At 38.6% G+C, this 22,488-nt stretch overlaps 1 protein-coding gene across 1 annotated transcript in view; it reads left to right on the top strand.

Annotated features, from left to right (window-relative positions):
- ezrb (ezrin b) overlaps positions 1–22,488 on the top strand; it is a 37,524-nt gene that overhangs the window by 13,186 nt on the left and 1,850 nt on the right. The window contains exons 2-12 of the mRNA XM_033990960.2: positions 1,908–1,991; positions 6,106–6,201; positions 6,994–7,268; positions 8,458–8,541; positions 8,905–9,051; positions 11,008–11,104; positions 11,956–12,119; positions 14,055–14,185; positions 16,190–16,350; positions 18,176–18,268; positions 20,057–20,287. Of these exons, the coding sequence (XP_033846851.1) occupies positions 1,908–1,991; positions 6,106–6,201; positions 6,994–7,268; positions 8,458–8,541; positions 8,905–9,051; positions 11,008–11,104; positions 11,956–12,119; positions 14,055–14,185; positions 16,190–16,350; positions 18,176–18,268; positions 20,057–20,287 (1,563 nt within the window). The remainder of the gene's footprint in view (positions 1–1,907; positions 1,992–6,105; positions 6,202–6,993; positions 7,269–8,457; positions 8,542–8,904; positions 9,052–11,007; positions 11,105–11,955; positions 12,120–14,054; positions 14,186–16,189; positions 16,351–18,175; positions 18,269–20,056; positions 20,288–22,488) is intronic.

Below are 22,488 nucleotides of genomic sequence, written 5' to 3'. Positions count from 1 at the left end.
TTCCTCAGGTAGCCCCTTCTACTCCCCTTACATAAAGACAGCCCCTTCTGCTCCCCTTATATAAGTTAAGGTACCGCCCCCTTCAGTTTAATCAACCAATTGCAACAGTGAAAAAACATATATTTGCAATTAGACCCCAATATACCTGCAAAATTCACTTTATCTAAGTCTTATGTGAGTCAAAACGCATGGATAATGACTAGAAAAATATAAAGATTGTTATTACACTTAAAAGGTGGCAGTTATATAATAAATTTGACATATTTCAACAAAATAAGTGACACCCCCAATAAATTGACATAAACCTCCGTCATAGCTCAGAGAGCTAGTTTTCAGTAGACCTGCCACATAACATATTTAAAGAAGCACAAAGAAGTGAAATAAATCCATAAAAAACAAATAATAAACCAGAATTAGTTTTGTGTTTATGCTCGCTTCAGCCATATCTCACAGTGCCACAAACTTTTGTAATGTTTGGGTGACATCAGTGTCTCTCGTAGCAGAGCAGAGCCCCTGGACTGAGGCAGTGAGACGAGCTCTGAGCGGGCTCTCGCTTCTAGTGTCAAGCTCCGGGGACAGTGGCAGGTGGGGAGTTATAATTCACTTGCAGACGACTTGATTCCGCCTCCGAGGCGACTCTGAGGTGGCTCCGAGGCGGCCCCCAAGTGAACCGTGCTAGTGGAAAGAGGCTGTTTTGTATTGAAGTGTATTGAAATGGCTGTGTTTGACATGCCCAGCCCCCACTGCCCCACACTCTTTACTGTGACTTCAGTGGCTGTGTGCTTCAGTTGGCTCTGTGCGGGCCTCCGTGTTTACAGTGCAAACACGCTAGCACAGTGGCGTGCTTTACATCCACACTGTTTTATTGGGGAATTATGGATCAGGTATTTGAAGTAGAATGCTCAGTAGTTGGATTCACAACATTCTACAACAAGACATCATCATTTCGGATTCCTCCATGGTACTTTTGAATCCATAGTATCCATAGTTTGAAGCTTTTATTTACCACATAATTTTTAAACAGATGTTTGTGTTCAACTATGGACAGATAGAATGTAATTGTAACACTCAATGGAAGAATGATTTGAGCACTTAACGGAGCACTTTTTTCTAATAATTTGACCATAATCCCTCAGTTGCAACTACAGCTGAGCTAATTTGTCTTGTCAAATAGTCTAACCTTAATAACCTTAAAGTCACAATTCATTGTTAGCTTTCACTTAAAGCTCCTATATGACACATGACCCTGTGAGCTTTCAGCCATGTTCCAATGCTGCTCCCTCCTCAAAAACAGACCTGAAGTTGTGTTTTGTTTCATTCATGCATGTTTGAGTAATTATTGAGTGGTTATTAGTCTGTCTACATCTCCATCAACAGCTCATTTTAGCTTTAGTTCAGTAGAGATTGTCAACTCCAGGTCTGAAATTATCGAAATGATTGACAAAAGTGATAGTGAAGTTTAAAATTCCAGTGGACACTTCTTGTTTGAGAGACCTGGATGTAATTGTGTGTTAAATAAAAACACAAACTCCAGGTCAGTTTGTGATGAGGGATTATGACATAGGACCTTTAGTGACACTCTTTTATCTTTTATGTTGAGAAACAAACACGTTGCATGGATCACATGCTCCATAAAATATGACGTTTATTACATTTTGTATTTCATTCCATGAAACACAAATTCCATTCCATTGTATCCATTTTGAGTTGTCAGACCATCTGAAACAGCTATGTTTCCCTGTGTGGATATGGTGTCACCATGGGAAAAGTCATGTGACTGAAAACTGTGTAATTTGTTCCAAATGAGAGAAATACAAGCCTGTCACTGGCACTAGCTTAGATTTAGCTGTTGCCCTCTGACTCTCATCTGTTCTCCTGTTGATTCTTGTCCTGTTTTGGCTCCACAGGTCAACGTTCGCGTCACCACAGTGGACGCAGAGCTGGAGTTTGCCATCCAGCCCAGCACCACCGGCAAACAGCTTTTTGACCAGGTATGAGAAGCACCTCCTCTGCAATGTCCACAGCCTGCATCATTCATCCAAACCATGTCATAGGTTGGGGATTTGTATACACATGGGGTTGAGAAATGCTTCATTAGAACACCAAGTATATGTCAGTATAAATAATAATAATAATAATAATAATAATAATAATAATAATAATAATAATAATAATAATAATACAATTCTATCATGTTTTTTTTTTTTTTTTAAAGGTGCACAGTGCAAGTGGGATGAGCTTTATGTTATTGCTTTGCCTGGAATGTTCCACAGTATGGCATTTAGTTTATCTTTCATTTCTTCAATATTCAGTTATGATCACACCCTGAGACTTCAGTACATTTTTACACAGCCTCCTCTCCAAAGATCTGACATCACTTTATTGCTGCTCCATTGAGATAGACAAGTTAAATGCCATACTGTGGAACATGCCATGTGAAGCAATAAGATCTCCATGGAGATAAGTGGACCCTCCCCCTAAAAAGTTACAGTGAACTTTTAAAATAAGTGGTTATTACTCAGTTAAATTTACTTGGTAACTCCTTCTTGTTTACTAGTTTACTTCTACTTAAGTCATATTTTTATTGAAGTAACAGTACTCTTACTTCCAAGTTTTGGTTCATCGTCCCACTATGTGTAAGTCTGCAAGTGGCAAAAGCTTTATGTGACAATATGAAATGATTTGAACATTTGTGTTTTTTGCACCGCTTCTTCAGATATGATTTAGTTTGTCTCATTTGTGTGGTATATTCTTTGAAAATATCACATTTTGAGCATATTTTGTCCTTCAAATTATAAAAAACATGTTATAACATGCTCAGTTACTCTTATTTGACTACTGGTTGAGTATTAATTAAATAATTTGTTGGACAATTACTTTGTACTTCTATTTGAGTAATAATATTCTGAAGTAACTCTGCTCTTACTTGAGTGCACTTTTGGCTGCTCTACCTCTGATAACCTGTAAATATTCAGCCGTTTCTTTTTGCTTGACTGCTCGTGTGGTTGACTGGACGCACCCTCTTCCCTTCACACTCTGACTCGAGCACAGATTTAGAGGACATGTTACCTCCTCAAGCACCAGTGCTAGGGAATACTTTGTTTTTGCCTTCTTCCTGTAGAACTCGTTTTTCAATAGCTCCAACATAATGAGTCTACAATCTCTGAGCTGAGAATGTGTGGCCTTGACAGGGAACACCAAGCCTTCAACAAAACTGAATAAAAGCAGTGGGATTATCTTAAGCAATGTGGTTCGAGCACAGATCTATAGTTACACAGTTAATGTGTACAACTGTATATATGTATATATATGCACATCTGTGTATCTGTATATATGCTTTTTGGTTTCAGGGCCTTTTAACACTTGCCCAGAGACAGCAGATGAAAAAAATAAAAAATAAAAAAAAATAAATAATAATAATAATAAATCAATAAATATAAATATAAATATAAATATAAATATAAATATATATATATATATATATATATATATATATATATATATATATATATATATATATATATATATATATATATATATATATATATATATATATGATGGATGGATGGATGGATGGATGGATGGATGGATGGATGGATGGATGGATGGATAGATAGATAGATAGATAGATAGATAGATAGATAGATAGATAGATAGATAGATAGATAGATAGATAGATCAGACTAGACTAGATAGATAGACTAGATCAGACTAGACAGACAGACAGACAGACAGACAGACAGACAGACAGACAGACAGACAGACAGACAGACAGACAGACAGACAGACAGACAGACAGACAGACAGACAGACAGACAGACAGACAGACAGACAGACAGACAGACAGAATAGATTCTACTAGCCAAGGACAGCTCACACATACACACACACGTGCACTCCAAAACCACAAAAAAATAAAAAATAAATAAAACTAAACAAAAACAAGCCATTGTATTTAGAATATGGCTTTGAAAACCAGGCTCCTGCAGTACAAGAGCCACTGTCGTTTGGCACTTGTATTTTCCACAGATGCCTGGGGAAGCTCGTACTGACTGGAGAATGGAAAGGCTGAGTAACGTGTGTGAGCTCACTGCCTAAGCCTGGCTTGATGCTGTGGTCTGCAGTGGTGGTGAGGACTGTTCTGAACTGGAGTCCTGGTAACAGCTCCTCACGCTCTGTTGTCATGTACGGCAAAGTGCTTTAACTGCTGTGTCTAAGACGAGTGAAATGACTTATACATGTCTAGCACAACTGTATTTAATGTAGTACTGCCACAATACTAACTTTTCAAGCTCGATTTTAATACTAAGGAATAGACTTGATACTCATTACCATTCTGATACTCTTTATTTAGACAACAGGACGTCACGTTCTTCATTAAATGGTAGTACTTTGTGTTTTATTCCCATGTGTGTTATATGTGTGTAATCCTCAGTGTGCAGTAGGTCCATGGGTCTATGTGTCTGTGAAACATACAGAGACATTATTATAAAGAGATTCAGGAAAGGCTCATTTCTGTCCTGTCAATGTGACTTTTTTAGTATTGATACCTTCTCAAATGACTATCTAGTTTTGATACTCATTTTAGTATCAATTAGTACCTGATTTTTGATTAATTGAATGTAATTTCATAAAATGTATTAAATACATTAAATTGGCTTTTATGAAATTTTTAAAATAGAATTTGAAGGGGGCACTTTAGAGCCATCTTAAAAGATATTTTTATGTATTTATTTATTTATTTATTTGACTGGGACAATGCATATTGATGAACAGACATGATTAAACATGATTGTAAATACACCAGATTATAGCCAAAGGCTAATTTATATCTGTTGTCCCAGTGAGATAGAGCACTAATTTGCATGTCTTTATGTCCAGCTCAGAAATGTGCACATACGCTTCATTGGGTCCATAGTTCCATTGTCCACTGGGTCCAGTGTTTATGAAAGATGGATTTTTTTTTTATTCCAAAAATTGACATTTTGTAGAAAAATCACTCTGACGATGCCCAACATTTAATGTAAAAGTTAACTGATATACTTTTATTGCACATGGATTTTGTTTGAAGTGTTTTTGATGAAAACTGTTGGAGGAGATGTCAAAAGTTTACGATGAGTGATTTTGTCAATCCGAGGTTTGATCCAATATGGCCGATTTCCTGTAGGGTTTAGGGCGGGGTCATAATATAATTTTTTACATGCCCTGATGTGACCTATTTCTGATGCTAAGTTTCATTTGTCTACGATGACATTTTTCTGGGGTGTCCTCCCATTGGTCCAATGTAAATCGATTTTTGAGGTGGCGCTACTGAGCCGTCTTTCAACATTTTTTCTCAAGGTCTTCACTCAAAATTAGAGCTCACTGAACTCTAATTTTCAATACCACTTATTGTCTATACATTATTGTTTACTGCTTGATTTTTGCAATTTTCCACAAAATTGTATAAATACAATAGGGCTAACTCGCTTTCCTCGCACATTTGTGCTTACGCCTTATTAACAAAAAAATATAATATGGCTGATTATTATTCTTGCTCAAATTACTAAAGAAACCAAACCACATGGAAACCTGCCACCTATGACCCAATATAGTTGTACTTTCAATCCAAATTTCATGTTGAAGGTAATTTGGAGATGTATTAAGTGCACTATTTATATACTTTTCCATATCTTTATACTTTTCCATATTGAATTTTTCTTCAACTTTGACACTAACATTTGTTGCAAATTCCAAACTTTCCCCGTGATTATTGGACCACATACTAGTCTATGCTGTTTTTGTGTTGATACCTGCTCAAATAAGTTTATAATTTTGATACTAGTTTTAGTATCAATTACTATCTGATTTTTGATACTTTTGAGAACCCTAATTGTAATTGTAGGGTTCTGTAATTTTAGGCTATTTCAAAATATGTATTTCTGTCAAGCTGTTGAATTGTGCTCTTGTGCTCTTCCCTGTCCCACGTCGAATGCTGCCCACCCAGAGGCAGGACAGAGGGGCCCTCAGGACACACAGGACAAGGAGCAAAAATGACCATATATATATATATATTTTTTTTGAAATACCATTAAACTAAATGAAGATGTGTCTTGATGTGTGCAGGTGGTGAAAACCATTGGCCTGCGTGAAGTGTGGTACTTTGGACTTCAGTACATGGATGGTAAAGGATATCCCACATGGCTAAAACTGAACAAAAAGGTAAGTTAATATTTTAACAATATTCAAAACACTTGACTGGACAAATGTGAACCTTGCTGTCAGAACTAAATAATGTTCTTTTCATGTGTTTTGATATAAAACTGAAAATATGAGCTTTCTCAATTATAGGTGTAATTAAGAGTATGACAGAAGAAGTCATCTGGGATAAATACTGTAATCTACTGAAATCTTAAGTAGATTCAGCCGAAGATGATCTTTTATGGTACAAATCAGGTTAGGCTACTGTCCCACTTACAAAACAAACTTTGTTTGTTGTTTGTTATAGTAATAGCAGTATACTTCTTCATGATTTAGAGGAAATAAACATTTAATGAGGCAGGATATCTATCAATCAAACCTGTAGCTAACGATAGCGGGAGCCGACCTCGGGGAAAAAAGGCACCTGTTATTGTTCTTATCTTGATTTATGACAAGAGCACAATAAAAGCACCAGGATCATGTGTGGTGGTTTAAAATGAACATTTCAAGGATGACGAGCCTGACAGCAGCAGGTACTGATCGAGGGGCCATCATGTTTCAGTACAGATGAATTGGAACCAAACTCGGAGTGAACTGTTTCATGCTCACTTCCTATTTGCAGCGCAGCCACTATGTCCATTATACAGTCTATGAACTAAGTATTGCGTTATTTTATCGAACATTCCAGACAAAGATTGAAGGTTTCCGAATCTTACCCACCTCCACCTTACATAGTGCCCCTTTAAGTTCTACTGTGTTCCTTCATATTCTGTGTTTAACGGTGAATCTGTGTGTGATCTTCTCTTCTCGAAGGTCACGTCTCAGGATGTAAAGAAGGAGAACCCTCTGCAATTTAAGTTCCTGGCAAAGTTCTTCCCTGAGGACGTATCTGAGGACCTGATCCAGGACATCACACAGAAACTCTTCTTTCTCCAAATCAAAGAAGGCATTCTCAGTGACCAGATCTACTGCCCTCCGGAGACCGCCGTGCTGCTGGCCTCCTACTCGGTCCAGGCCAAGTTTGGAGACTACACCAAAGAAATGCACAAGCCGGGCTACCTGCTGAGCGAGCGCCTGCTGCCACACAGGTCAGATTGTCGCTGCTGACTTTGGGATCTCAATTTCAGCATGTGCTCTTTTGATAGTGTTAAAGGTCCTATAATGCATAAAATTAACTTGAGTGAGCTTTTAGCCATGTAAGATTGTTGTTGTTACTTTCGCAGAAACAGACCTGGAGTTGTGTTTTGTTTCATTCACACATGTTTGAGTAACACTTTATTATTAGTCTGTCTACATCTCCAAAGCTTAAAATGCTCAGTTCCACCTTGTGATGTCATGAAGTGACAGTTCTTAAGTTAACTGTTTTACCTTTAAGGTTCTGTAGAAATCGGCAATTTCATGGCTAAAATTATCCAAATGATTCCAGCAAAGGTGTATGGGGTTTAAAAACACTGTGGAGCAACTCCACATGACATCACAAGGTGGACCAAAGTATTTTCAGTTTGCGAGAAGGGTGGAAATATGCAGGGTTTGTGTGTTAAACATGTGTGAATGAAGCAAAACAACTCCAGGTCTGTTTGTGATGAGGAAACATTACATCATAGATCAGAAAATAGAATAATATAGGCCCTTTATATAGGCCCTGGTGCAAGGTCAGTCGCATTATGCTACTGGTCATCCAAACTGTGGCATTCAACTTATTTATCTTCTAAACTAAAACAAAACAAAAACCTCTCCACAAATCTGCCATGTAACTAGGCCTTGTGGCACCACCTGGACAGACCCTCCACTAGAAAAGTGACTTAAGTCTTAGTGCACCTTTAAAACAACAATGTCACTTCTGAGGGGTAAAGGGGGTGTATCAGGCCTGTCGGCAGAGTGCATGAATTTTGTCTTTGTCCAGCCCACTTGAAGCATCTCTGCCTCTTCATTGTAAATGTCCCTCTCAGCTGACTGTAGGATGTCAGTCACATGGTAGTCACCAAAGGATACTCCAGGGACCCACTTGCAGACTCTAAGCATCAGGTGGTCATTGATGTAGATGAAGGGATCTGGAGAAGCAACACAGCCTTAGGGAACACCACTGCAGATGGGGAAACCAGCCAGAGTCTGTACTAATGACAGAGACACAGATAGATATGTTAAATGTGATACAGTGTAACATTCAAAGTAAAGCAGTAACTTCACAGGAGAGACAAGCACGTGGCAGACTCTCCACCAGGAATGTACAACTTTAGCTTTGTTCTGAGTGCATGGCTTGTGTTTCTTATTTTTCAGAGTGATGGAGCAGCACAAACTGTCCAAAGATCAGTGGGAGGAGAGGATTCAGGTGTGGCATGAGGAGCACCGCTGCATGCTTAAGTCAGTGGATCCAAGCAACAGTACTTACATAATACATGATTTCAAATGGAGTGATTGCTAGAAAGTCTGAAGGAGCAATAGACATGAATATGATAGCACTGCAGTAAATGTAAAAGCACATGACATCTGATTTATGTAATTGGAATGACAAAACACGATATATCTCACGATATCTGGGATTTTCAAAGGACAAATTACAAAATAAGAAAAAAATTAAATATTTGTGTGTCGGTATCAGTGCATCCCTACTTTGCATTATTATGAAGTTTTAAAAACCTATTACTCCCAATGTTGGACAATGTTATTAGCTAAATATGGTTGATAAAATAAGTCTGACCGCTTCTGCTAATTACATTTCTTCAGGGAAGATGCCATGTTGGAGTACCTGAAGATTGCTCAGGATTTAGAGATGTATGGTGTCAACTACTTTGACATAAAGAATAAGAAAGGTACTGAGCTGTGGCTGGGAGTTGACGCTCTGGGACTGAACATCTATGAGAAAGACGACAGGTTTGTTCTGGCTTGTGTCAAGATTGATTGATTGTATCAAGATGATTTTATTGTTGTAATGAGCAGTGTTGGGGGTAATATTTTGAGTAATAAGGAGCTTACTTAGTTGATTTTTCAAATCAGTAAAATGTTTATTTTAGTAAGATCCTGTTCATCATGACTAAAGTGCAGGCAGCAGCAGGAGCCTGTTCATGTAGGGCCACATGTGCACAGCTGCAACAGCCTGCTCCCCATGGAACCATCCTGGTATCTGTCATTACCTAACTTGGCAGCGGTCAGATGTGATAATAATTATATGTTTTTAGTAAATTGTTAACCTTGGTCTTGTAATTGTGAGTAATTCTACCTATGGAATTGTATTTAGTTACATTTAAAATCAAACAAGTTACTGAGTACTGCAGTCCCAAACGTCTCCTGCAGGCTCAGCTCGTCTCTATGCCTCTTTGTTTAAAAGATTTATCTAAAATTGTTTTAAAATCGTGCTAAAAAGCAACTACTACTTTGACTAGTTAGACTTTTTAATGCTTCATTTTTATTTTTACTTTTTGGCAGCAGTATTGAGAATTTTTTGTAGAAATTTTCATTACTCTTTCCACCACTGTGCCCTACACTGGTTATGAGAATACACAACAGAACATATTTTCAGCAGCAGAGTGTAAAGTTGTCTTATTTATAGGAGGATGCCGTCTGAAGTGAACTCAAGTTTTCTGAGATTAATGAACTCCAGGACAGTGTGTGTAAGAATGTGTGTAAGAGGGTCATTCAGATTAACCTAATTCCTTCAAATCCATGTTTTTACACTATACTAAAATGTAGCTCAATGTGACGGTATTCCAAGTATGCAGAATAGAGACTGATTGCCCCATGCAACTGAATACATTACAAAATACATGTGCAGGTATTAATTATATTTTCAATGTATTCCTCTCAACACTGCTGACTCCCCAGTTTAAAGCTGCCCTCGTGTGACAGGGCAATGTCCTGACAGTCAAAGGGTCACTCCAAATCCAAAAACTACTCATATCATTCATCACAGTGATGCTACCACATGGTGCTTCAACACTCACATTCACTTTGACCAACTTTGTTATAGCTACGACTGATCATGTGGACCATGCAATTTCAAATCATGTCTTAATGTAGGAAAAACAAACAAACAAAAAAACACATTGTGTTTTTTAAATATTGTAGCATCTCACATTGTGAATACATATTTGAGATTCCTGCCTCCTCTCGCCTACGTACATTTCTCTGTCATTCCTGGGGCATGTGTCAGGGTCACTAGTGTTCTTCCAGTTTAGGCAGTGCAGTTTCACTTCACTGCTCTCCATTACAACACTCTCAGCCTTTCAGTGTGAAGCTTCTCCTCACCTGGAACTATCTGGCAACACCACACCCCTTTAACAAGCCACGTTGCATAGTTTCAATGTAATTGCTACCATTACAGTCCTACTACTATGATTTCACAATCTGAATTATGTTTAATGCCATTGTTAGTGAACTGTCAATGAGTTTCAAAGACTAAAACTTTGAAAATTGTTTTAGGTGAATCAGAGCAAACATACAACACAAAGTAATAATAGCATGTACTAAATATATACTACTACTACAAGAATAGTATACTGCCAATCGTAAGAGCTGATTGAAAATTAAAGTAATAAAAAAGAACAACTAAACAAACAACTAAACAAAAAAACAACATAAAGAGGTGTAGATTTATTGTACAATCTTACAATATAATCACAACTAAAAGTGTGAATTTCAGAAAGAAAAAAAAATAAGTAATCTAATTTAATACCTAAAATTATTCATAAAGCAGGTCATATACCAGAGGAATGGAAATCTGTTTAGACAATCAAACGCACTATTCACAGATGTTAATATGTGAATAGATGGAGCTTTGACTGCCTCTCTGCTCATATAACATTTATATATTTGTCTTCCTCACTTCTTCAGGTTAACTCCAAAGATTGGATTTCCCTGGAGTGAGATCAGAAATATTTCCTTCAACGACAAGAAGTTCATTATCAAACCCATTGACAAAAAGTCTCCAGTGAGTAATATCATCTCCCTAATCCTATAAACCTAAGAGTTATTAAAATACAAATGATGCCATTGGATGTGTGTGACAGTTGATGCACACATTAGCCAACCTAATATACTCTCGAACAGGGGTCTCCAAACTTTTTCCTCCAGTGAGCTACCTTTACAAAACCACAGTGCCAGAGAGCTACTAATTTTAGGGCATGCAAGAAACTGAGTAAATATTAGTGCCATAGGCCAGAAGCCTGTTTATGTTTTATTGGCATCTAACTGTAGCCCATCTGGCATAAAAAATGATACATCTACATTGGTAATTAATCAGATTATTTCTTATTTAGTACAATACATATAATTCAGAAATCCTTTGTCGAGCTACTTGGAAGGGGCTGGAGACCTACACGTTGGAGACCTACACATTGGAGACCCCTGCTCTAGAACTGTTTAGTCCTGATTTGATGATTGGCAGGACTCTCCCTGATGCAGTGTACTGGCACCTTTAGAGTCCATGGGAACAACGATCATACTACTTGATTTCAATACTAAGGAAGAGACTTGACACGCAATACCAATAACACTCTTTATTTAGACAATAGAATGTGATTTTCAACAGTAAATCATATTACTTTCTTTTCTATTCCCATATGTGTTATATCTGTGTAATCCCTCAGTGTCCCTTGGTGTATACTAGTCTATGTAGTCTGCTCTGACAGTTGTAGCTGTTCATGAAAGGTTCATTTCTGTCTTTTGAATGTAACTTTTTAGTATTGCTACCTGCTCAAATGAGTATCTAGGTGTGATAATGAATACTTTTGACAGCCCTACTTCATAAATGTTTTAACTGTGTCAACTTGTATTTTGCAGGACTTTGTTTTCTTTGCCCCACGTCTGCGCATAAACAAGCGCATTCTGCAGCTCTGTATGGGAAACCACGAGCTGTACATGAGGAGGAGGAAGCCAGACAGCATCGAAGTGCAGCAAATGAAAGCCCAGGCGCGTGAGGAAAAGCAGCAGAAGCAGCTGGAGAGGTTGGGCCTTTTCCTCTTAAAGAAACAAAAAAAAAAAAAAAAAAATCAAGCCAATGGAAAAGCAGTCCATCCACCTTTTGAAGGGCAGCTCCTGTGCCCTAGTTTCAGCTTGGGGAATACATGTTTTTCACAGCTGTTGGTGAAGTGTCTCTTTCAGCTGTTCAGACCGATGGCAGAAGAGCAATAGCCTATTCATTCAACCTTAAAGGAGACATATCATGTAAAATCAATTTATAATTTTTATCTACATAATCAAGCCACAAGTCATGAATTTTATGCATGTATTCCTATATTGTTCTGCATTTTCACTTCTCATTTGCATTTGCCCTGAAAATTACGACTGCAAATCTATCATGCTTTATGCTGCTATGAATGCGGTGCTGGCTTATGTAAAAGAACAAACTATTTTCATTCAGCAAATTATAGTGTTCCCTCGTTTATCGCGGGGGTTACGTTCTAAAAATAACCCGCAATAGGCAAAAACCACAAAGTAGTCAACTTTATTTTTTAAAATTATTATATATGTTTTGCAGCTGTAAAATTCAATTCAGTTCAATTCAATTTATTTTTGTAATGCCCAAAATCACAACAACAGTTGTCTTGAAGGGCGATCATGTTTTGGTTGATGGGGGAAACCGGAGTACCCGGAGGAAACCCATCCAGACATGAGGAGAAACATGAAAAACTCCACACAGAAAGGCCTGGGCGACCCAGGGATCAAACCAAACCTTCTTGCTGTGAGACATGAGTGTTGCCACTCAGCCACTGTGCTGCCTACACACCTCACCACACACTTTATACACTTTTCTCAAACAGGCATTAACATTTTCTCACATTTCTCTCTTGTTTAATTAATTGATAGTGACTCAGGTGTATTTCACAGTTCCTCTGACTGTGCCTCTTCGTCCTCGGGCCGTTCTGCTGTACTGTCGATCAAGCATTAATGTAAACTTGGCTGAACACATTCTGTACTGTACAGGGGACATGGCACGGAGGAGACTGATGGACAATGGTCTACAGTCCCTTAGCCAATCAGGACGCAGAACACAATGCACGATCATACACTGTAAAAAAGCATGTAAAATTGCACACAAAAAATCCGCAAAACAGCAAGACCGCAAAAGGTGAACCGCAATTTAGCGAGGGACAACTGTAAAACTAAATGCCTGAGGAAAGTGAACGCATGTCTTCTAGGGTTTGTTTTTTGTAGAAGTTTTGCAGACTGTCACACCAACTACGGTGTACTGCGGTACATATCTTAGTACAACTACGATGTACTGTGGTACATCCAGTGTCTGAGTACAGGAGCAAGGGTTCTCGTGGATAACCCAGAGAAGTACTCTAATAACCCAGAGAAGTACTCAGAGAAGTACTCTAATCACGCTGCAGTGTTGGGAAAAAATAGTCTATTACCAGGCAGGTACCTTACATCATCGTCTTTTAAAAATAAATTCATGAAATAATGATTTCAACATTTCTAATTATAGTAATTATTGTCTTGTAATCCTGAATATATCCATTATATAACTATAAGACTATGAGAACAAAAACAACAACAAAAAACATGGCAATTTTAGTTTTTTCTCTTATTACAGATTTAATTTGATAACAATTGTTGATCTAGCCCTAATTTCAGACTCATTTACTCATTCACTCATGTTTTTTTCATACACTTTCTGCTAAAATGTGATATTCATAAGAATCTAGACTAAACATTTGCATTTTGGAGCTGTGCTGTCATGGGGGGGTGGGGAGGGTGGGGGGTCATACATTTGCTCCAGCCTTTATGGCGGCTGGAGGACTGTGTGTGGAGATATCTTTGTGTATGACTTGATTGCACTCCACGTCCCTGTGTGCCATTGTGTCCACTGTTTCTTGCCTGTGATATTTATGTAGCCCTTTGTTGTGTGACTACAGTCTGTGTGTTATCTCCAGAACTCAGTTTGAGAACGAGAAGAAAAAACGTGAGAACATTGAGAGGGAGAAGGAGCAGATGGAAAGAGAGAAACAACAGCTGGAGATGAGGCTGTACCAGGTGGAGGAGAAGACCAAGAAGGCAGAGAAAGGTGACAAAAACCCTGGCAACATCCAGAACTCACCACATTTAAACGCTCTCAAATTACACTTGTCCAACAGTGAATTGACAGCTGTGAACGTTGAGTTCTTGGTGATAACGCTTATTCTCAATATGTCATTTCATTAGGTAAAGAGAAAAGCTTTAAAATGTTTTTTTGGTTGTGGGGGGTGGGACATTGGCCAATCTACTTCTGACTTTCAAAAATGGACATCAAAACTATTACATTTCAGGTTTGCATGTAAGATAAACAATAAAAAATATGATCAAATATTACACTACCCATCCATCCATTGTCTTCCGTTTATCCGGGGCCAGGTCACAAGGGGCAGCAGTCTAAGCTGTTAAAGTAGGGATTTCCAGACTTCCTGCACCCCAGACATATCCTCCTTGATGATCGACTTTGTTATTGATTATCAGCCTTCAGCCTAGAATGTCCTGTAAACCAAAACACTTGGTAGTTATCGCTATTGCATTTAAACTTCCAACCATTTCTAATGTCCCATCTTTTAATTAACCACCGAGAGGTCAAAATCATGTTGTAGTTGTAGCTGGAGAAGCTGGTGAAGTGTCTTGCCCAGTAACTCAGTTCCAGTAACAGTGCAGGTTGTAGGCATCAATCTGCTGACCTGCTGATAGAAGCTGAAAAGGTCCTATGCTGAGCATTGCTGCACCAAAACTGAATCAAGACCTAATCTTCTAATTCAGATGAATATCGCCAGTATATATTCACAATATATTGTGTTTTACATTTTAGCAAATTTTCACAACCCTATAATTCCAATAATCCTGTTGTAAACTATGGTCAGTCCTATGCAAGACCTGTGCATCTTTAGACAAGTTAGAAAACCTGTTTCCTCTACTGCAGCTCAAATTAATATGAAAGTGAAAGTAGTTTTTACTATTCACATTGAATGCAGTAGATCAAAACAACGAAAAACAAGGTAATCCAAGGTGGAGGGACCATCAATCATGTACTTAAATCTTCTGGTGTGCCTCTGGCTGAGTAAATTTATGCTGTACACTGTACATTCATTTTTTTCAGTTGTGCTACTTTAATGAGAGAAATTGGGGTTCTCAATTTACATGGAGAAATTCAGGCCTATTCCAGTTACTTGGAATAGGCCAGTAGCTCAGCTTCCTGGTGTGCATGTAACTGTAGTGAAGCCAGTCCTGTCATTTATTCCACACCATTCCTTCTACTGGTTTTCTACTTTATTTAGAGCCTGAGCATGAATGCGCGAGAGCCCTATTATATTTGTACAATTTTGTGGAAACTCACAAAAATCAAGCAGTAAACAATAATGTATAGACAAGTAAGTGATATTGAAAATTAGAGTTCAGTTAGCTCTAATTTTGAGTGAAGACCCCAAGAAAAAATATTGAAAGACGCTCAATAGTCCCACCTCAAAAATAGATTTACATTGCACCAATGGGACCCCAGAACAGAAAAATGTCATCGTAGACAAATGAAACTTAGCATCAAAAATAGGTCACGTCAGGACATGTAAAAAATTATATTATGGCCCCGCCCTAAACCCTACAGGAAGTCGCCCATATTGGATCAAACCTGGGATCGATAAAGTCCCAGCATGCTAACTTTTATCATTTAGGCATAAAAAAATGAAAAAAGTCTATGGGGACCACACAATAACATTGATGTGAAGGTGGCTATTTTGAAAGCATAAAAAAATCCTGTAACTTTTGCAAACATCATCGGATTCAGACAAACCCAAGGTAATGTCTTTGTATTTTGATGAGCTCGAAAAAATTTAAAATGGCTCTCCAGCCACTACAATGTTACAATGGACCGTAAACATTTATCTCTAGCAATCAACTGAGGTTGATATGCAGCTCCGCCACTGTGTTGTGTCCTTCCACGGCCACAAGGGTTGCAACGGCCCTTTATCACTGCTTGCAGTTTTAATTCAGTTTGGAACTGGAAAAAAGTTTGGCTCAAAGATGCTGAAAAAGTTCTTGTGTGTGTGTGTTTCAGACCTCCAGGACCAGATGCAGCGGGCTATGGCCCTTGAGCAGGAGCGCAGGAGGGTTGAGGAAGAGGCAGCACGATTGGAGAGCGAACGACAGGCTGCGCTGCTGGCCAAAGAGGAGCTGGCCCGACAGGCAGCGGACCAACAGAAGAGCCAAGAACAACTGGTGAGTGAGAAACAGCTACAGAGTCAAACTCCTCCTGCTTTGTTTTTAATGCACCAATAGTTTATTGGTCATATCTAATCCTCAACCCAACCAACCATAGAGCAAGCAGGGGGAAACCAGCAGGCCCAAAACCCTAACACACCACCAATATATCCTACGACACATACAATACCACAACACATTCAAAATAAAATAAAATAAAGTTACCCCACTACTACTCCACTTATCAGACAGTAAGAAATCCTAAACAGTGGTCCCTCGCTATATCACGGTTCATCGTTTGTGGTCTCGCTGTTTTGCAGATATTAAGAACAATTTTGTATGCTTTTTTACAGCTTATGAACGTGCATTGTGTTCTGCATCCTGATTGGCTAAGGGACTGTAGACCATTATGTTCCGCGTCCTGATTGGCTAAGGGACTGTAGACCATTGTCCATCAGTCTCCTCTGTGCCGTGTCTCCTGTACAGTACAGAATGTGTTCAGACAAATTTACATAAATGTTCGATTGCAGCGTGACTCTGAAGTGCTGTATGTTTTCTCCCCAACAAAACCCACAATGTGAATGAAACATTCTGCATCGACAAATTTCAGAAATTCTTTGGACTTAAAAAGACCTAATGCAGTGAACTAATTTATTGGCTAAGTCTAATAGACATTTAAAATGAACTGGGAGTTTGCGTCTTTCCCATCACATCCCCCTTTCTCTCTCTCTCTCTTTCCCTGGCTTACTCCTGAACTGTGTCACACCAGTGCGTCCATCGACACAACTCATATTCACTGAGAAGTTATGTGGAGATGTGAGATGGTAGTCAGTCTTTCATACTCAATTCAATCAAAAGACACCCATGCATCACTAGTGGGTGGGTGTTGGAGTACCTGGGTGCGAGTGCCGTGGAAAGGTAGGGCATGGTCAAACCACAGTCCGAGAGCACAGGTTTGGAGGAGATCAGGTGCTGGAGCGACAGCAGGAGTGATCTGTTCTGGTGCTGCTAATGACCCCTCCTGCCTCATCTTTCTGCTTTATTTGTTTATAGTTTGAGATAAAATCCTGTCTTTAAAAAAAACTGCAAAGGTTTCAGCACATCTGCACTTTTCAACATGGAAGCTCCCGTGTTTACCACGTACATAAAGGGCTTTAATGTGAAAAGGCTGGACAGGAGGCAATGTACTAATGAAAGGGGGCAGTCACAGTGGACAGTAAAAGTGTCAATCAACTCATGAGTACAGATATAGATTTATAAAAGGGTAAAATAAGAAGAAATATCATGGGCTTTTTTGGTATAAAACTACACATTGCACCTTTACCAACAACAATGCATCTCCAGACCATTCTGCTGTTCCACACTCGAGAAGCCTTTCTCACTCTTCTATAGCTTCTGAGGCACACCACTTTCACACAGTTGCTTTATTGTTGGGCTGTTGTAATTGAAATGAAGCATATGTAAAAGTGTGGTTTGTTCAGTTTGAAGAAAACAAGTTGTTCACATTGTTGTGGTTCTCAGAGGATGGCCCCACACAGACTAGAAAGGCTTAAAGTACTATTATACTATTACAAGTATCTACGTACAATATATTTTGAATTGTTTTAAAATGGTAAACAAACACAGATATTTTTGAATTGTATTGGCTATAGTCCCTTACTCAATCCACTCTCATCTTCTCCAAGAATCAATTATAAGAACTATTAACCATTATGAACCAAAGTTTATAGACTTTAGATTGCTATTTGGGTTAAAGAAAACAATATGTAAAACCAACAAATTATTGCTAAATGCAACAGAACACATAATGTCTTTGAACTAAAACAGCATTTGCATTTGACAGGCTGCTGAGCTGGCAGAGCGCACAGCCAAGATTAGACTCCTGGAAGAGGCCAAGAGACTCAAAGAAGAGGAGGTCAGCTCATGGCAACTCAAGGTGAGAAGTGACCACCATGACAGTCCCTTTACATGTATTTTTTTTTTTTTTTTTTTTTTTTTTATAGAGACAGTGTATATTAATGAACCTTGGTAATTATTGTGTAAATCTGCCAGATTATATCACAGATGCTAGTTTTTATCTGTTTTCCAAAGGCAGATACATTACACTTACAGTACACTTACAAAAATGACAACACAGACCAATAAAAGGACAGTTAAAAGTGCTCACCAGCTTGGCAATGGATATGCATACCTCTGTGACCTCTGGACTCACTCCGTGTTAGGGATGTGATGTTCATCGACTCTTTTCAATGGTTCCTTAATGTGAATGGTTGGAACTGGATGGCATTTTTTAAAAAGACGGAATCTTTTTCTTTCAAATTTTGATGCATTTCTTTTTATCCAAATTAACACTGAGCCATCACAAGAATAAGCTCAGAAGCAGAGCAGGCAGCACGTGTGAGAGCTTTGTGTACAGTTTTAGTTAGATAATGCATTAATTGAAAGGGTCAAACAGATCCGAACCTTGTTCAGTTCTCTCTATGATGAGTTTGTTGATAAAATGAGTTCTCACTTTGACTTCAGTCTTATAAATAAATAGTAAAAGAGCCAGAGTCTTTTGAAGGGTTTAGAAACATTCCCTACACTGTTAACAAAACCAATGTCCAAATAATGAAAACTGAAATAATAAATCCATGTGCCTGTTTATTAAGCCACGCTGTGACAACATCCTGGCGAGGGACTAATTAAAACCGCGTCCGGAGCCTGGAAAATGGCAAAAAAAAAAGTAGTAAACAAGCTCCGACATGCATGTGACGGTGTCCCATGTTAGAACTCGATGAGCTCTGTCATCGAAGACCCCATATACAAAACATTATTATTTTATATATGCAGTGTCCTACTGCCAGGCATTAATATACATTTTGTTCAAAACAATGATCTGAACACATTGATATACAATTTACATAGCTGAGACAATACATTGGTCCACAGCATCCCGCTGAAATTTTGAATGGGACCCAAAAAATGACTTTGTCACAAACATTTGAAATTTTACATGAACATTTGTCTTTACATACTGAACAAAAAAGTAAATGAGAACATATCTCTATTTGCAAGTGTGTTGCCATGGCAACGTCCATCATTTGTCATAGAAATACATGGGTTTTGGATGAAAAACATTAGTTTGTCATAGACCCAACCCAATGAGGACATACCTCTATCTCCAACCGTGCAGGTGTGTCAATGTCAGAAATGGTCTTGTTAGAATGAAAGGAGTAGTAACATGTTGATGTTGATTTTATTAGGGATGATGTGACCGGGGTCGTGGTGGGGTGTATCCCACAATCACAAGGGGTGGCAGGGGCCTTTATCGCCGTGTGCGGCTTTAATGAGTTATTTGTATTTAAAGTAAAAAATAAAAAAAGTATCCATAGAATGATACTGATACACTACACATTTATTTCCTATGTATTTGCTTGATTAAATTTCTAACAAGAAATAGGGAAATGCTTTTGAATATATAATGTTCAGTATATTTGGTGGAGGCTCCGGCCTCTGCTTGTCTCCATGGAGAGGTGCTCCTGTATTCCAGGCCAAGGTACAGGTCAGATCTGTCAGATCAAATAGAATAAAACATTCAGTATCTACATATTGTATTATATTATTGTCCGATAACTGAAGTAATCAGATAATAATTAAATCTGATTCTTTTGGGTTTACATTTCCTCCTCGTAATGATCTATTGCGTTATTATTGAACTAGTTTCCTAATATGTTGTGGACAGGCCAGAGCTGCGCAGGACGACCTGATGAAGACGAGAGAGGAGCTGCATATGGTGATGGTGACTCCACCCCCTCCCCCTCCTCCTCCTATGTACGACCACCTGGATGACAACAGTGACAATGAGGACTCCCACAGTGCGCAACTGCACAATGATGGCATTGAGCAGCACCGTAATGAAGAGGAGCGGCTTACTGAGGCCGAGAAGAACCAGAGGGTTCAGGAGCAGCTAAAAGTAAGCACACCTCCAGAAACACATTCAGACAATATCATTATTATGACATAAACAAAGTACAAGGCTGCAGTGAGCACTCTTCACTGTAGTCTTAAACTCAACTGGGGCCAAAATGATAAAATATATAATATAATATATTAAATTATATATATTAAGTAATACATATTCATTAGGATACAATTTATTCTAATTGAATATTACACTATATTATTATATAATGCAAGACAGAAGCCCTCTTGGGGAAAATTTATTAAAGTTTAATAAAAGTAATATTTGTGAATTATTACAGGCTTTTAAACTTTTAATTTATTTGTAAATCCTACAAGTGTGTCTGTCTGGCTTTCAGTGTGCCATATTTTCAACCAGAGCTCCAGGGTAAATCATTACTTCTGCAAAGAAACTTAACTGGCCATTAAGCTTTGAGTCTATGTAAATCCATGTTATATACAGAGCGATGGTCTTTTTCCTACAGCTCCTTTATACATTCCTTTAGCTCCTCTAGCTTCTGTTCTCAGATGTGTCTTCTTTTCTTTTCTTGCTTGGAGTAAGTTTTAAACTCTCTGTAGAAGGTCTGCGCTGCTCACTCTGTTGCGCTGTTTGTTTTCTACCACTGCTGCAGCGGGGGAGGGACTGAATCAGCGCTATAGGTAGCAATGCATTAGGGGAAGTGTAGCTCAAATGATCTTCGTAGTCTTATTTGGCCCAGAGGCCACACGTTTGAGAAACCTGTTATAGAGTAAGCAATTCTGTAGACTGCTATTGTCTTTTACAACCCCAATTCCAATGAAGCTGGGACACTGTATAAAACAACAACAACAACAAAAAAATACACAATACAATGATTTGCAAATCCTTTTCAACCTACATGGAACTAAATAAAATATAAAGACATGATATTTAATGTTCAAACTGATAAACTTTATTGTTTTTATGCAAATATTCACTCATTTTCAATTTGATGCCTGCAACACGTTCCAATAAAGCTTGGACAGAGGCAACAAAAGAATGGGAAAGTTGAGGAATGCTTAAAATCCACCTGTTTGGAACATTCCACAGGTGAACAGGTTAATTGGAAACAGGTGAGTGTCACGATTGGGTATAAAAGGAGCATCCCTGTTCAGTCATTCACAAGCAAGGATGAGATGAGTTTCACCACTTTGTGAACAACTGTGTGAGCAAATAGCCCAACAATCTAAGAACAACGTTTCTCAGCATACAAATGCAAGGAATTTAGGGATTTCATTATCTACGTTCCATAATATCTTAAAATTCAGAGAATTTGGAAAAATCTCTGCACGTAAGCAGCAACACCGAAAACCATTGAATGTCTGTGACCTTCAATCCCTCAGACGGTACTGTATGAAAAACAGACATGAATGTGTAAAGGATATTACCACATGGGCTCAGGAACACTTCAGAAGACCATTGTCAGTTAGCATAGTTTGTCGCTCCATCTCCAAGTTCAAGTTAAAACTGTACCATGCAAAGTGAAAGTCATAGATCAACAACACCTAGAAACACCGCCGGCTTTTCTGGGCCCGACCTCACCTGAGATGCACTGATGCAAAGTGGAAAAGTGTGCTGTGATCTGACGAGTCCATATTTCAAATTGTTTTTGGAAATTATGGACATCGTGGCCTGCGAGCCTAAGAGGAAAAGGACCATCCAGATTGTTATCAGCACAAAGTTCAGAAGCCAGCATCTGTGATAGTATGGGGATGTGTTAGTGCCCATGGCATGGGTAACTTGCACATCTGTGAAGGCACCATTAATACTGAAAGGTACATACAGGTTTTGGAGCAACATATGCTGCGATCCAAGCAACGTATTTTTCAGAGGCGTCCCTGCTTATTTCTGCAAGACAATGCCAAGCCACATTCTGCACATTTTACAACAGCGTGGCTTCATAGTAAAAGAGTGCGAGTACTAGACTGGCCTGCCTGCAGTCCAGACCTTTCTCCCATTGAAAATGCATGGTGCATTATGAAGCACAAAATACGACAATGGAGACCCTGGACTGCCGAGCAACTGAAGTTGCACGTTCAGCAAGAATGGGAAAGGATTCTTCCCTCAAAGTGTCCTCAGTTCCCAAACGGTTACTGATTGTTATTAAAAGGAAAGGTGATGCAACACAGTGGTAAACATGTCCCTGTCCCAGTTTTATTGGAACATGTTGCAGGCATCAAATTGAAAATGAAATT

The sequence above is a fragment of the Periophthalmus magnuspinnatus genome, chromosome 24 (assembly GCF_009829125.3).
Source record: "Periophthalmus magnuspinnatus isolate fPerMag1 chromosome 24, fPerMag1.2.pri, whole genome shotgun sequence".
Classification (NCBI taxonomy): domain Eukaryota; kingdom Metazoa; phylum Chordata; class Actinopteri; order Gobiiformes; family Gobiidae; genus Periophthalmus; species Periophthalmus magnuspinnatus.
This window is presented reverse-complemented; position numbering and strand designations above follow the sequence as displayed.